This window comes from Geotrypetes seraphini, chromosome 3 (genome assembly GCF_902459505.1).
Source record: "Geotrypetes seraphini chromosome 3, aGeoSer1.1, whole genome shotgun sequence".
NCBI lineage: Eukaryota > Metazoa > Chordata > Amphibia > Gymnophiona > Dermophiidae > Geotrypetes > Geotrypetes seraphini.
Genome location: NC_047086.1, coordinates 234,891,237 through 234,903,766, shown reverse-complemented (window position 1 = coordinate 234,903,766; position 12,530 = coordinate 234,891,237). Strand labels below are relative to the sequence as shown.

At 41.7% G+C, this 12,530-nt stretch overlaps 1 protein-coding gene across 10 annotated transcripts in view; it reads left to right on the top strand.

Annotated features, from left to right (window-relative positions):
* Positions 1-12,530, top strand: part of EPB41L2 (erythrocyte membrane protein band 4.1 like 2) — a 451,080-nt gene that overhangs the window by 397,534 nt on the left and 41,016 nt on the right. For all 10 annotated transcript variants that reach the window (XM_033936201.1, XM_033936204.1, XM_033936198.1 and 7 more), the window contains one exon: positions 582-704. In XM_033936201.1, the coding sequence (XP_033792092.1) occupies positions 582-704 (123 nt within the window). The remainder of the gene's footprint in view (positions 1-581; positions 705-12,530) is intronic.

The following is a 12,530-nucleotide window of genomic DNA, read 5'->3' as shown; positions in this document are numbered from 1 at the left end:
CATTATTTCTGTTTCTTTGCAGCTCTTGTGTTGAAAAGTAACATGAAGGAATTTTAAATTTCTTGACCGTCTTTTTGCCATAAATCAAATTGTTCAAATTTGATATCAGGAGTAACTTTATGAAATATGCACTGTGAATGTTTGCCCAGCACAAGTACAGTTTAAAACAAAATTAGCCCTGTAAGAGAGGGAAAACAGTATGCATCCAGCTATAGGTAGAATAGTTAATCTGATACATTTTTTTTCTGTTATGCTTCCAGAGACACATTAATGATATAACTGAAGTATTAGCATTGTCAGTGTTTCTTGGTTTTATTGCTTTTAAATCACTGGCTTTATAGCTTTGAAATCACTGGTTATATTTCCTAATTATAAGTTACTATGCTCATGGTTTGATTTTTGTACATTTCATTAATGTTTTGGAGAGCATTAGCATAAGGGAGGAGCTAAGCTGTGAGCTGTCGCTTCATTTTTTTTGGTTTTATTTTATTTTTCAATTATCTTTATTGAAAGAAAACACAGTTGTAATACTGTGACTGTTTGATACAGGCCAGTAACAGTCTCTCACATTTCTACCTTAGCCTCCAGTGGTAAAAACAGAGATGGTGACCATTTCTGATGCCATTCAGAGAATGGAAATATCCACAAAAGAAGTCCCGATTGTCCAAACTGAAACTAAAACCATTACCTATGAAGCATCACAGGTAGAGTCTGAAAAGTTTTGATAAAATCATTAATTGCTGATATTTCACAGTTATAGTATCCATAATGTGAACTTTGTTTACTTGACACATTAGATTAAGGCCTTCAGCACAAATCTTGGGAATGAATTGTACTTTTTCTGAGGACAATCAGGTATAATATTCTCATATGTGGGAGACGTCATCCACGAAACCTGCCACGGATAGTCAAAAGCGTAATTCCACTTTAAATTTTATGAACTACCCATACCGTTCACTTGCAGGTGCCCACTTGCCCAACATTGGCTCATAGGACATGCAGTTCTGCTGAGCTGAGAAGCTGTATTTTCAAGTTCTCTCAAAGCATGTCAAAACTTTTTTCATTTTTGTGCCTTTCCTGAGAGGTGTGTTTTGTTTTTTTTATCATAAATAGTTTTTCTTTTTAGTACTTTGGTCAAAATTTTCTTTTTTTTGTTGGTTTTTTTCTTCTTCTTCTTCAGTTTTTGGGTTTTTTAGGCCTTCAGGCTCCTTTCAGTCCATTTTCCATCCAAGAATGTTGACTCATTTTTGGCCTGAGTTCTACTCAACTTCCCCAGGCCATTGAGCTCTTTGACTTTGTGTCTACAGTTTTTCATCTATGTCCAAGGCACCGACTTGCACAACTGGTTTGTACAGTGCCTAGGTATTGATCATTGAGATATTTCAATCACACTCTACTCTCTTACATAAAAGAGGTTGCTTAAGAGCCAGAAAGCTTCAGTTTGAAAAACTTTTCGGTATAACTTCAGAGACATCGACAATGGCTGGAGTCTCCGACATTCAAACTCAACCCTGACACTCCTTCAGCAACACCTGCACTGGCTGCTTCGATGATGCACGACAGAAATTCCACTTCATCCTCTTCAGTTCTGCCAGCCTTGTGGGAGAATCATAAGAGAGCATAAACATCTCCCCTTCCAGATGTGCCTTGGCATCTTCCCAGGTGGCAACTCCATCGACACATAAGTGTCAATGCACTGAGGACCTATCACTGTCTCTGCAGATGGTGTCTCGTCAGAGAGCGTGCATGGCATTTAGAGCCCCGATGCCTCAATACCCGGTCCAGCAAGCACCTACTGTACTCTTGCCAATATCGGAACCGACACCATCACTGAAAGAGCAGCTTTGAGTACTGCTCCAGCAAAAGCTAGCTGGGTTATTGCAGCTGCACCCTATGTAATAAATTCCTGAAGCTTTACCACCAGCCTCAGTCCACTCCGAGCAACAGCCACAGAGTCACTCCAAGCATTGAACTTGAACAACTTAACGTCGAGCCTCAAAGACAAGATGGTGTTCGATACATGCATTGTCATCCAGGGAGTGTAACATACAAACTTCTCCTCGATGTTCCTCATCACATTCTCGACACTCCCCTTGACGCTCTGCTTCCATAAGAGCTTACATTGAGGAATCTAAGTCTGATTTGTCACCATGCTCTTCTGATTCTTTTCTAGAGTTTTCTGCAGATGAATCCTATAGGTAATAATTAGATCCTTCTCCACCACCTCCTTGAAGCTGATCCTTACCTGAAAGTCTTTCCTTTACCAATATAAATGGGGCAAGCACTCCCTATAAATATAAAGTCTGAAGAAGAGCCTCAAGTAGAGCTCATGGAGACCTTGGACTTGAGAAATGGCTTAAAGATTGCATGAAGGTTTCACTTCATAAGCTCATGAAGGAAGCCATTTTTAAAAACTGGGAAAATCCTCTATCCCAGTAGGTCCTCGCAAGTTGGACTCTTTATATAGAATACAGACTTTCCCTGGCTTTGACAAGCCAACACCAATCTTAGTAGCTGAATCTACACTGAAGCGTGCTAATAGCTCTTGCACATATGCCAGCAAACTACCAGGCAGAGAGGGTAGAACCCTGGACAAGCTTGGCAGACGTGTATTCCAGGCAACAATGCTTGCTAATAGAATTCTTAATTACAACTTTTACATGATTTCCTATTTAAAGTTATTAATAAAACAATTAACAAATATTGAGCAACATATTCCATTAGACCAACAAAAATCATATCAGTATCTGGTTAGGAATTAGTTGGAAACAAGAAAATATATGGTCAGATCCACATTTGATGCGCCCAATGTCACTTCACAGACTTTTGCAGTTAATGTACTAATGTGCTGGCAGGCTTGGCTCCATATCTCTGATTTTGATACTTCAGTACAAGATCGAGTCTCCAATATTCCAGGGGATCATTTTGGGAATCGCACTGAGGAGGCTACAAAGAAAATTAAAAAGCTTAACTGCATGACATCTTTATTTAAAGTATAGTCTTCACAGACAGCTCAGTCTTCTCGAAGGTATTCTACTACTGCTAGACGCTCTTCTTACTATTCTTCAAAGCGTCGTCATAATCAGCCTTCTACGTCTTCACATTCTTCCACTCAGAGACATCCTAGAAAGCAAAAATTTCAGTCTCAACCATAACCCAAGCAACAATAGTCCTTTTGACTCCTTTCTAGAGAGTATTGCCAACATCTCAATCTCTCTCCAGTGTCATAGTAAGAGGGGGTGAGGAGGCGGTCTTCCTCGGGGTGCCTACACCCCTCCTCCTCACCACCTCCCCTTCCCACTTCTTCCCCATACCTTTTTAACTTCAACATGAGCAGCCATAAGTGTGCTGCGTTTGTCAGCTTTGGCACTTTCTCTGATGTCAATTCTGGGAGAAGGGCAAGAGAGGGGTGGCACTGCTCAGTGTGCCAGCCATCCTCACTACGCCACTGGGCATAACCCACTACTTCTATCACAATTGATTTGATCTAATTTTATTTTGATTTTAATGCTTAATATACTGCTAAAAATCAAAGTGCTATAGCGGTTGACAATTCTAAAAACATCTCATTCTTTAACGAAGACATAGGATTCTGTTCTATAGCTATTTCTTCCCGTTAGTCTCAGATCTGCAGAAGGGTGTCACTCAAACATTTGAACTCCTCCCCTTATGCAGTGGAGAACAATTCCCTCTTCAGTTTTTCCTTCTGAAAGCAAACTCAGTGTGTACTGATCTGCTCTGCTTCATTTTATTTTTGGATATTTTTACATCAGTTTTTGAATTTTTTGCATGGCTTTGGTGCTCCGAGCCATGCAAAAAATTCAAAAACTGATGTAAAAATATCCAAAAATAAAATGAAGCAGAGCAGATCAGTACTCTTCTTGGCTTACTGCACCAGGGAAAGAACACAATCCCATGTGAGTAGACTTATTCTCCCAGGACAATCTATTGGAGTACCTATGAAGCCAGCCTGCTTAATGTCCCTTCAGGAACTCAGGGTCTGTACCCCTATGAGCTGGCTCACCTGCTGATTTATCAGAGGCTTGAGCATAGGCCATGGGACCCCTGTGTAACAGCCCTCTGGGTATCAGGGAGCCAGCTGCGAAGTTTCAAGTTCAAGTTTCAAGTTTAATTTTATTTGATGTATCGCTTATTACAAACTAAGCGATTAACAAAGTATAACAATCATCGTTAAATTATATAATATTAAACACAAAAGGGGTAAAATAACAGTAAAATAATATTTCTTTAACTAATAGGAATTTGACACACAAAACAATATTGACAGACTATGACACATATGGAATAAACATAAGGAATTAAGGTTACAAAAATATTTTCCCTGAGAAGGGAGAAAGAGAGGTCTGAAAGGGGAGGGAAAAAACAATGGGACGGGATTGAAGGTGCTCTGTTCGAAATTGGCAATGAGATGAGTTTAGAGATCAAAAGATAATTTAAAAAGAAATGTTTTTAAATTGGTTTTGAATTGGTTTAAATTCTTATTTTTCCTGATGTATAAAGGAAGAGAATTCCAAGTAAGAGGAGCCACTACTGAGAAAATATCGTGGCGTTTTGTCCCTACTATTTTTAACGAGGGAACCATTAATAATTCTTGAGAATCGGAACGTAAAGAGCGATTTGAAGAGTGGGGTATTAATAAACGGTCTATGAATTGTGGTTCATTAGTACTTAGTGTTTTGAAAATAAGTAGGGCTATTTTATAAGTTATTCGATTATTTATGGGCAGCCAATGTGATTTGATTAGCAGAGGTGTTACGTGGTCGTATTTTTTACCATTATGAATTATTTTGATTGCTATGTTCTGTATAATTTGTATAAGTTTCTCTTCATCCCCCTCCCCCCCCCCACTGTCATGTGGATTTTCAGGGATGGGAGCCTATGGTTGGGGTCCATCCATCCAGAAGTCAGAAGATTTCCATCGGCAGACTTGTACTAGCTATCTCTAAGGTAGAAATCCTTTCCCTACAGGCTGGCTGCTGCAAGCTGAAAGACCAGAATTCACAGCGAGTACTCCTATTTATCCCTTTGGGGGGGGGGTGGAAAACCTAGTATCAAAGGTTTCTGGGGTTTGGGTTAGATTCCCTCACCTCCTAAACCCCTTTTTCGATATTTTGTTTTTTATTTAAGCTCCAATAGGCCATTTTTTTCTGGTAGCAGTCATCTTGGACTTCTAGCAATTTTTTTTAAAGTCCTCTTTTCTGCCCCTAGACCCCTCGTTTTGCCTAGGGATCATCTGTAATGGAAGCCCCAGGTCAGTCTAGTCCCCAGTTCCTGCATTTATTGCGTAGATTTACCATCTGAGGAGTGACTCTGTTCCACATGCCGTGGGGCATGACAGGAAAGGCGGGAGCTTTGGGCTTAGCCTCTAATCCATCCTCCAGGGTCTGGGAACCCCAGAAAGCACAATCTGCGGGAAACAGATCCCGCTCAGAAGCCATGAGCAACGAGGGGGCAAAACATAAGCGTATGGTGGCAGAGGAGGTCCTATAGTCTGGGGTCTTATAGGTGTCCTCAGGGCTTCTGGTGCAAGGCTTTTCTAATTTTGTCAGCCTTTTATGGAGAGCTTCTTAATGAGCCTAAAAAGTGCTGTGCTGCTTATGTGCACACCGGCTTCGCCTCAGGGAGATCCATGTCTTAAGTGGATGTATCCGCCTCATACACACTGGCTCCTATAATCAATGACCCTTCAGAGCAGAACTGGGATGATTGGACATCTTTCCATGCCCTTATCTCATCACTATTCTGCATCTGTGGATGATTTGGGATCCCTTTCGCAGTCAGGAAGCAGGGACAACTGCGGATCACAGTGATGATGCGTCAGTGCATTGCCTTTTCAAATCGGCTTCTGTTTCACATGTCATTTGGCACCCTCTCTGCTCTGAATGTCAATGAACAGAAACCCTCCACCTCTCAGTGTTCTGTTATGAGCGGCACTACAGCACAGACCTTTTTTTCCTTCTCATCCAGATATCACCTCCTTAGTCACTGACCAGTGGGAGTTGCCTGAAGGCTCGCTAAAGGTGGCTAAAGCTATGTCTAAGTTTTGTCCTATGGCTCTGGATGTCCAACAGCTGTTTTTAGGGAGGAATGATGCTAAAGGATGCACAGGACCATAAGGTGGACATTGTCCTTAAAAGACAGTTTGAAGCACTAGCTTTGGATATCAAAGCTACAGCAGCTGACACATTTGCAGCATGGGCCTGCCATACAAGATTGCCGACTAGTCCTTCGGAGCTGGAGGACACCTGTCCCCACAAGATTAAGGAGGAATATGTGGCTGATGCTCTTTGACATCATCAGAGTCCTAAGTAAGGTTTTGGCTTACTTTTTTTCTGCCTTCTGAATGCTCTGGATCAGACAATGGGCGGCCAACTCAGCCTCTAAGGCCAATCTCAGCAGATTACCCTTCAAGCAGCAAATACTCTTTGGCAAAGGTATAGACAACCTTATAGCCATTGTGGCAGATCACTGTCCAAATCCCTCCTGGACAACAGGGGTTGTCGTTCGCTGGGGGCAGCAGAGGCAATTTTCATATCTCTAGCAGATCCCACCAATTTTCCTCCAGTTACTCTTCTCAGAGTCCTTTCCAGGGGGTCCAGACAGAAATTTGGCAGTTACAGTCACAGGCGCCACCATCCCTTTGGTTCCCACAGTGACTCAGCATCCAAGAAGCCACAATGATGCCAGGGTGATGGCTGCCCCTCCTCACATCAATGGGCAAATGTCAGCTTTCTGGAGTGAATGGGACCAGATTTTGTCCAACCATTGGGTTCTGGACATTATTTGGGAGGGGCACAAGATCGAGTTTTCTCAGCCCCCTCCAGATCCATTCCTTGACTCCTCAACCAGATGGCTGAAAAAGGAGGCCAGAGTCCAAGCGACAGTGCAAAGACTCTTGGACACTCATGCCATAGAAACAGTTCCCAAACAAGAATTGGGTTCAGGCAGATACGCCTTATACTTCATAATGCCCAAGGAAGACACAAAAGATTGGAGGCCCATTCTGGACAAAGAGAGGGATATGCAAATTTATATGAAGAACCTAGCCTCATTTTCTGCTGAAAAGAAGAGGAGTGAGCTGAAACTTGAGGATCAAGCAAGAGATATAGGACCTTTTCCTAATTAATGAGGTCCTTAAGGTCCTCTGCTTTCAATGGAGAAGATCCACTCCATTATGCGAGGTGCTATCCAAAAGTTCAGGGGATTCAATTGTTTTAAAAAAAATTGCTAACTGAAACTCCTAGTTTCCACCATCTTCTTCGGAGTAGTCCTCTTAAGAATGTATACAGCGATCCCAGCGTTTTTCCCATGAGTCCATGCATCTATGGAAGTTATCTTGAGTGAGTGCCTTGAGGACCTCCTGCGATTCTGCCTGGATCGCTTCAATCGTGTTAAAACGGCACCCTTTCAGTCGTAATTTCATTTTGGGGAATAGGAAGAAATGACGGGGGCAAAGTCAGGCGAATAGGGAGGGTGCATAATCACTGTAATATTTCTGGAAATTCCAAACAGACACAAACGCAATGGGCCTTCTGTTAGCAGTCTTGGCACAAATTTCACAAAAATGCATCTCATGTTAAATTTGTCCGACTGTCCTGTATGACTGTCCTATCTCACAAACATTGTGGATAGTTTGCCTACAATCTGCAAGAATAGTCATATGAACTTTTGCTATGGTTTCTGGTGTTGTGCTTGTTGACAGTTGTCTGGAACGGTCATCATCATGGATGGATGTTCGTCCATCCTTGAAGCGTTTGTACCAAAGAAAGGTTTTGCTTTGGCATATGGCATTATTTCCAAAGGCTTCCTGGAGCATACGATGGGTTTCTGCAGCAGAATTTTTAAGTTTGAAACAAAATTTGATTCTTTTCTCAGTAAAATCCATCATATCGAAATCTGTCGAGTCACTAAAACACAACCTTACAAAATTGCAAAGAACAAAACAATGTGACCACTCAGCTGCACGCCCGTTGGCACTGATTCACAAAGCATACTGCTAGACACCTCTAGGGGCGGAAGGGCACTGTTCACATTCCAAAAACTTTTGGGTAGCACCTCGTATTATTGGTGGCTCTGGGAGAATTCTTAGCCTCTCTGGATTTAACGGAGGTGTACCTTCATATCCCTTTCTTTCTCGATCTAAGTATAATGCGATAACATCTGCCATTAGGTGCCCAGGAATAATGATAATTGTACAAATATTTCCAGTCACATATTGTTCATTAAAATTTAACAGAAATCTTGATTCAAAAGGCATTTGTACAAAGGAGCCACATACAATCAAGCATGAAACATGCACCTCTCTTGAAACAATATGGGCTCAGAGAACCACTCCCATTGGGTTCACTTATATACTTTTGCGGTGACTAGTATGACATCACTCCTCATCAACCAATCAGCCAACATGTCCTTAGGTTTGAATAAAGAAATTCCTTTTAACATAGTTACCAAGCTCAAATAAAAGTTTTACAAATTATATTTTTGTGAACACTTTCTCTCTCAGTAATTCTTTAAAAGTTTAAAGCAAACCAGCCCTTTGTGTCTGGAGAACTCTTGCTGGAACTCTTGCTTTGGAAAAACTGACAGTTTCAAGTTCACTGACATACACACACACACACACACAAGAAAGAAAAGAAAACCCAGTTCCTATGCTAGAGGTCAAACTAGCTGACCTTTCTCTACCCTGGGCCTCTAGAGGGTTTCCATGGTAACTATTCCTTCAGCCTTATCCTAACGAGCTCCATAATTTGCTCTTAGGCTCTCTTAAAGTTTTTTGAATCTTATAAATATAAAAAGTTTGAAATTAAGAACAAATCATTCCATCACACATATTCTCACACATTCTAACTCACATGTTGCAAGTGAGTGCCTTCACTCACTTGCAACATGTTGTATTTGAATAATTATTGTTAAGGTACATATTATAACCTATCTGCATTTAAAAATGTGAAACCTTATATTTTCTTTCCAACTACCACAGGCCAGACTGAGAGATCTGGCTTTAATTAAGCCATGAAGTCAAGGCGGGAAACTGCAGTACAAAGACGCAAAGAGAGACAGAAAGAAACATGGAGGCAGTTTAATACCTCCATGTATACCTAATTTTCCTTATGGTCTTGCTTTACCTAGTAATTCACATAAATACTGAATTCCCATTTCCCTATGCTATACATCGGTTTCCTGGTCTTTTGTTAATTATCCTGACTTTTCAAAGTTTTTAAATGTGCTTGCATGTAAAACCCTCTGATCAGGACCTAGTTCTTCTGTGCTATTCGCGCCATTCAGGCCCTCATCAGATCATAGGAAATATGTAAGATTCCATGTTCTTCAGCAATACTTCCAGTTTGTGGAATTCCTTTTTTTTTGGTGATGATGATTGTAGCAGCTCACCTATGTAGGATGGGTATCTATGTGCATCCTTGCTTAGACTATTCGCTGATCAGATCCCCCTCACAAAACTAAGATGAGCACACAGTGCAGCAGGTGGTGAATCTTCTTCAGAGGCTTGGCTGCATAGTTAACTTCCGAAAAAGTCACCTTCAGCCTACTCAGTGCTTGGAATATCTGGGAATCTGCTTCGACACAGCACAGAGCCATGTTTTTCTGCCCAAGCCACACAAACAGAAGCTCAGGAAGCAGATCTTAGAGATCCTGGATTTTCCAAGTCCCATGGCCTGGCATCAGCTTCAGGTGCTGGGCTTGATGGCATCCTCCCTAGAAGTTTTTCCCTAGCCGAGAGCTCATATGCAGCCACTCCAGGACTCCCTTCTTTCCAGGTGGTCACAGCAATGCCACTCCCTGCATATGCAGTTCCACTGGACTTTGGAGGCAAAATGCAACTGACATTGGTGGCTCCAGGGGCATGTCTCTCAGAATCAACTCTGGGTGACCCTCACACCTGACAATATCCTGAGTGCCTTGGGGACCCACTGCTGTGATTGCCCAATCCAGGGAAAGTGTATGCCTTCAGAAAACAAGTGGTACATAAATCATCTGGCACTGAGAACCATTCATTTGGCGCTTAAGGAGTTGCAATCTTTCCTTACAATGTCACAGCAGTAGCTTATGTAAACAAGCAAGGAGATATGAGAAGCATTCCCTTACACCTAGAGGCATGGATGTTGTTCCATTGAGTGGAAGCTCATTTACAAGCCCTCTCAGCTGCCCATGTGGCAGGAATAAAGAACATCCAGGCAGATTTTCTCAACAGGCAGACTGTGGATCTAGGGGAATGGTCTCTGTCCCACAGGGTATTCACCCTCATTGTGTAGCACTGGGAAAAACTGGACATGGATCTCATAGCCACAGCCAAGAATATGGAGACAAAATGCTTCTAGAGAATGACACAGTGACTGAATTTGTACTCATCCTTATGGGAAACCATTGCCATGTCATCCTTTAAGGAGAGAGGGAATAATCAGAATATGAATGGACATAACCATTGACCCTTAAGCCTTGCATTGAAGAATGCTGGTATAGAAGGACTGAGGTTGAGATAGATGTTAAAAAATTACACTGGATGGTTTCCCGCAGGGACTGGGATGGTGACAAATTCTGTCATCATGTCATTCTCTATCTACAGTCAAAGGATCAAGCTGAGAATTGCAGGACTAGACGCCCTTGTTCAGCCCTGGTCCATAGTGGGCTGGATCATCTGCAAAACAGTGAATCATCAGGCTGGTGATTCTGGTAGCTCCGGAGTGGCCCTGCCAGCCTTGGTATGTGAATCTGGTGCATCTACAAAAAGGCAGGTGTCTCAAGCTACCAGTTCATTCAGGGCTCCTCAGTCAAGGCCCAGTTCCCATGGAGATTCCAGTGCACTTTGGTCATGCGGCATGGTTCTTGAGCGCACAGCTCTTACTCGTAAGGGTTACTTGGAGGTTGTCATTACTACCAATGAGTTAATGAAAATGCATAGAAACTATTTAATTGATAAAGAAATTACCACTTATACATCATAACATGTTAAGATACTGCAGTCTAAATGGGTTAAGGTTTTAATTATTTTTCCACTTGGCATATGAGGAAATGTGATTTTATTTTAAGTTCAAATAAATTTTATTTTGAAAAATATTTTAGAACATTCAGACAGAAGAATATACATTTCAAAATATTTCCATACAATGGTCATAAACATAAGGTAGGGATACATATGTATCTTACACACAAAACCAACCCTCCCCCGCCCCAAGCAGAGAGTGTAATATTAGTCATGCACCTATTTATCACATTCATATCACTCATACACATCCGTAACATTTAACCTCTATTGTTTTCCCACATACTTTTTAACAGGCAACCGTACTTTGTTAAATTTCGCTTTTTTTGCCTCTTTTCTCCATAACAGCTTCATAGTTCCCTTTCATACATAATGAGTTCTACCAAAAAGCAAATGATAGTTAATTTGAATCGTTCCACGTTTTAAAAATTGACTGAATAGCTACTGCTGTGAAAATGGCTATTAATCTAATATTATTTTTGCTTATGTCAACTGAATCATCAAAGATATTAAATATAACACCTGCATATGTTAAAGATATATTTGTAGATAATAATATTTGAACATGACTCCAGATCTGTTTCCAATTGTGTTGTACTTTTGCATAAGCTGAGGAAAAACATAATAACATAGTAACATAGTAGATGACGGCAGATAAAGACCCGAATGGTCCATCCAGTCTGCCCAACCTGATTCAATTTAAATTTTTTTTTTTTTTTCTTCTTAGCTATTTCTGGGCGAGAATCCAAAGCTTTACCTGGTACTGTGCTTGGGTTCCAACTGCCAAAATCTCTGTTAAGACTTACTCCAGCCCATCTACACCCTCCCAGCCATTGAAGCCCTCCCCTGCCCATCCTCCTCCAAACAGCCATGCACAGACACAGACCGTACAAGTCTGCCCAGTAACTGGCCTAGTTCAATCTTTAATATTATTTTCTGATTCTAAATCTTCTGTGTTCATCCCACGCTTCTTTGAACTCAGTCACAGTTTTACTCTCCACCACCTCTCTCGGGAGCGCATTCCAGGCATCCACCACCCTCTCCGTAAAGTAGAATTATCCCAGGACAAGCAGGCAGGTATTCTCACTAGTGGGTGATGTCATCAGACAGAGCCCCGGTACGGACGTCTCACAAGCACGTGTTGCTTGTAGAAACTTAAAAGTTTCTAGATGCCCGCACCGCGCATGCGCCGGTGCCTTCCCGCCCGGAGATCCGGGCGTGTCTCCTCAGTTCTTTTCTTTCCGCGGAGCTGAGAAGTTCAACTTCATCATGCGCTAGCTGAATTCAGTTAAATTTGCCTTCCTTGTCCGCGTTTTCGCTTTCTTTTAATTACAGTTAACAGTACATTTCTTTTTCAGTTTAAAAAAAAAAAAAAAAAAAGAAGATTATTTCCTCCGGCGGGTCGAACGGGCCGGCCACGTGGCTCAGGCCCACAGGCTTCGACCTCGCGGCGGAGATTTTCCGGCCTATGTCCCAGCCAATCACCGGATTTAAAAAGTGCAGCAAGTGC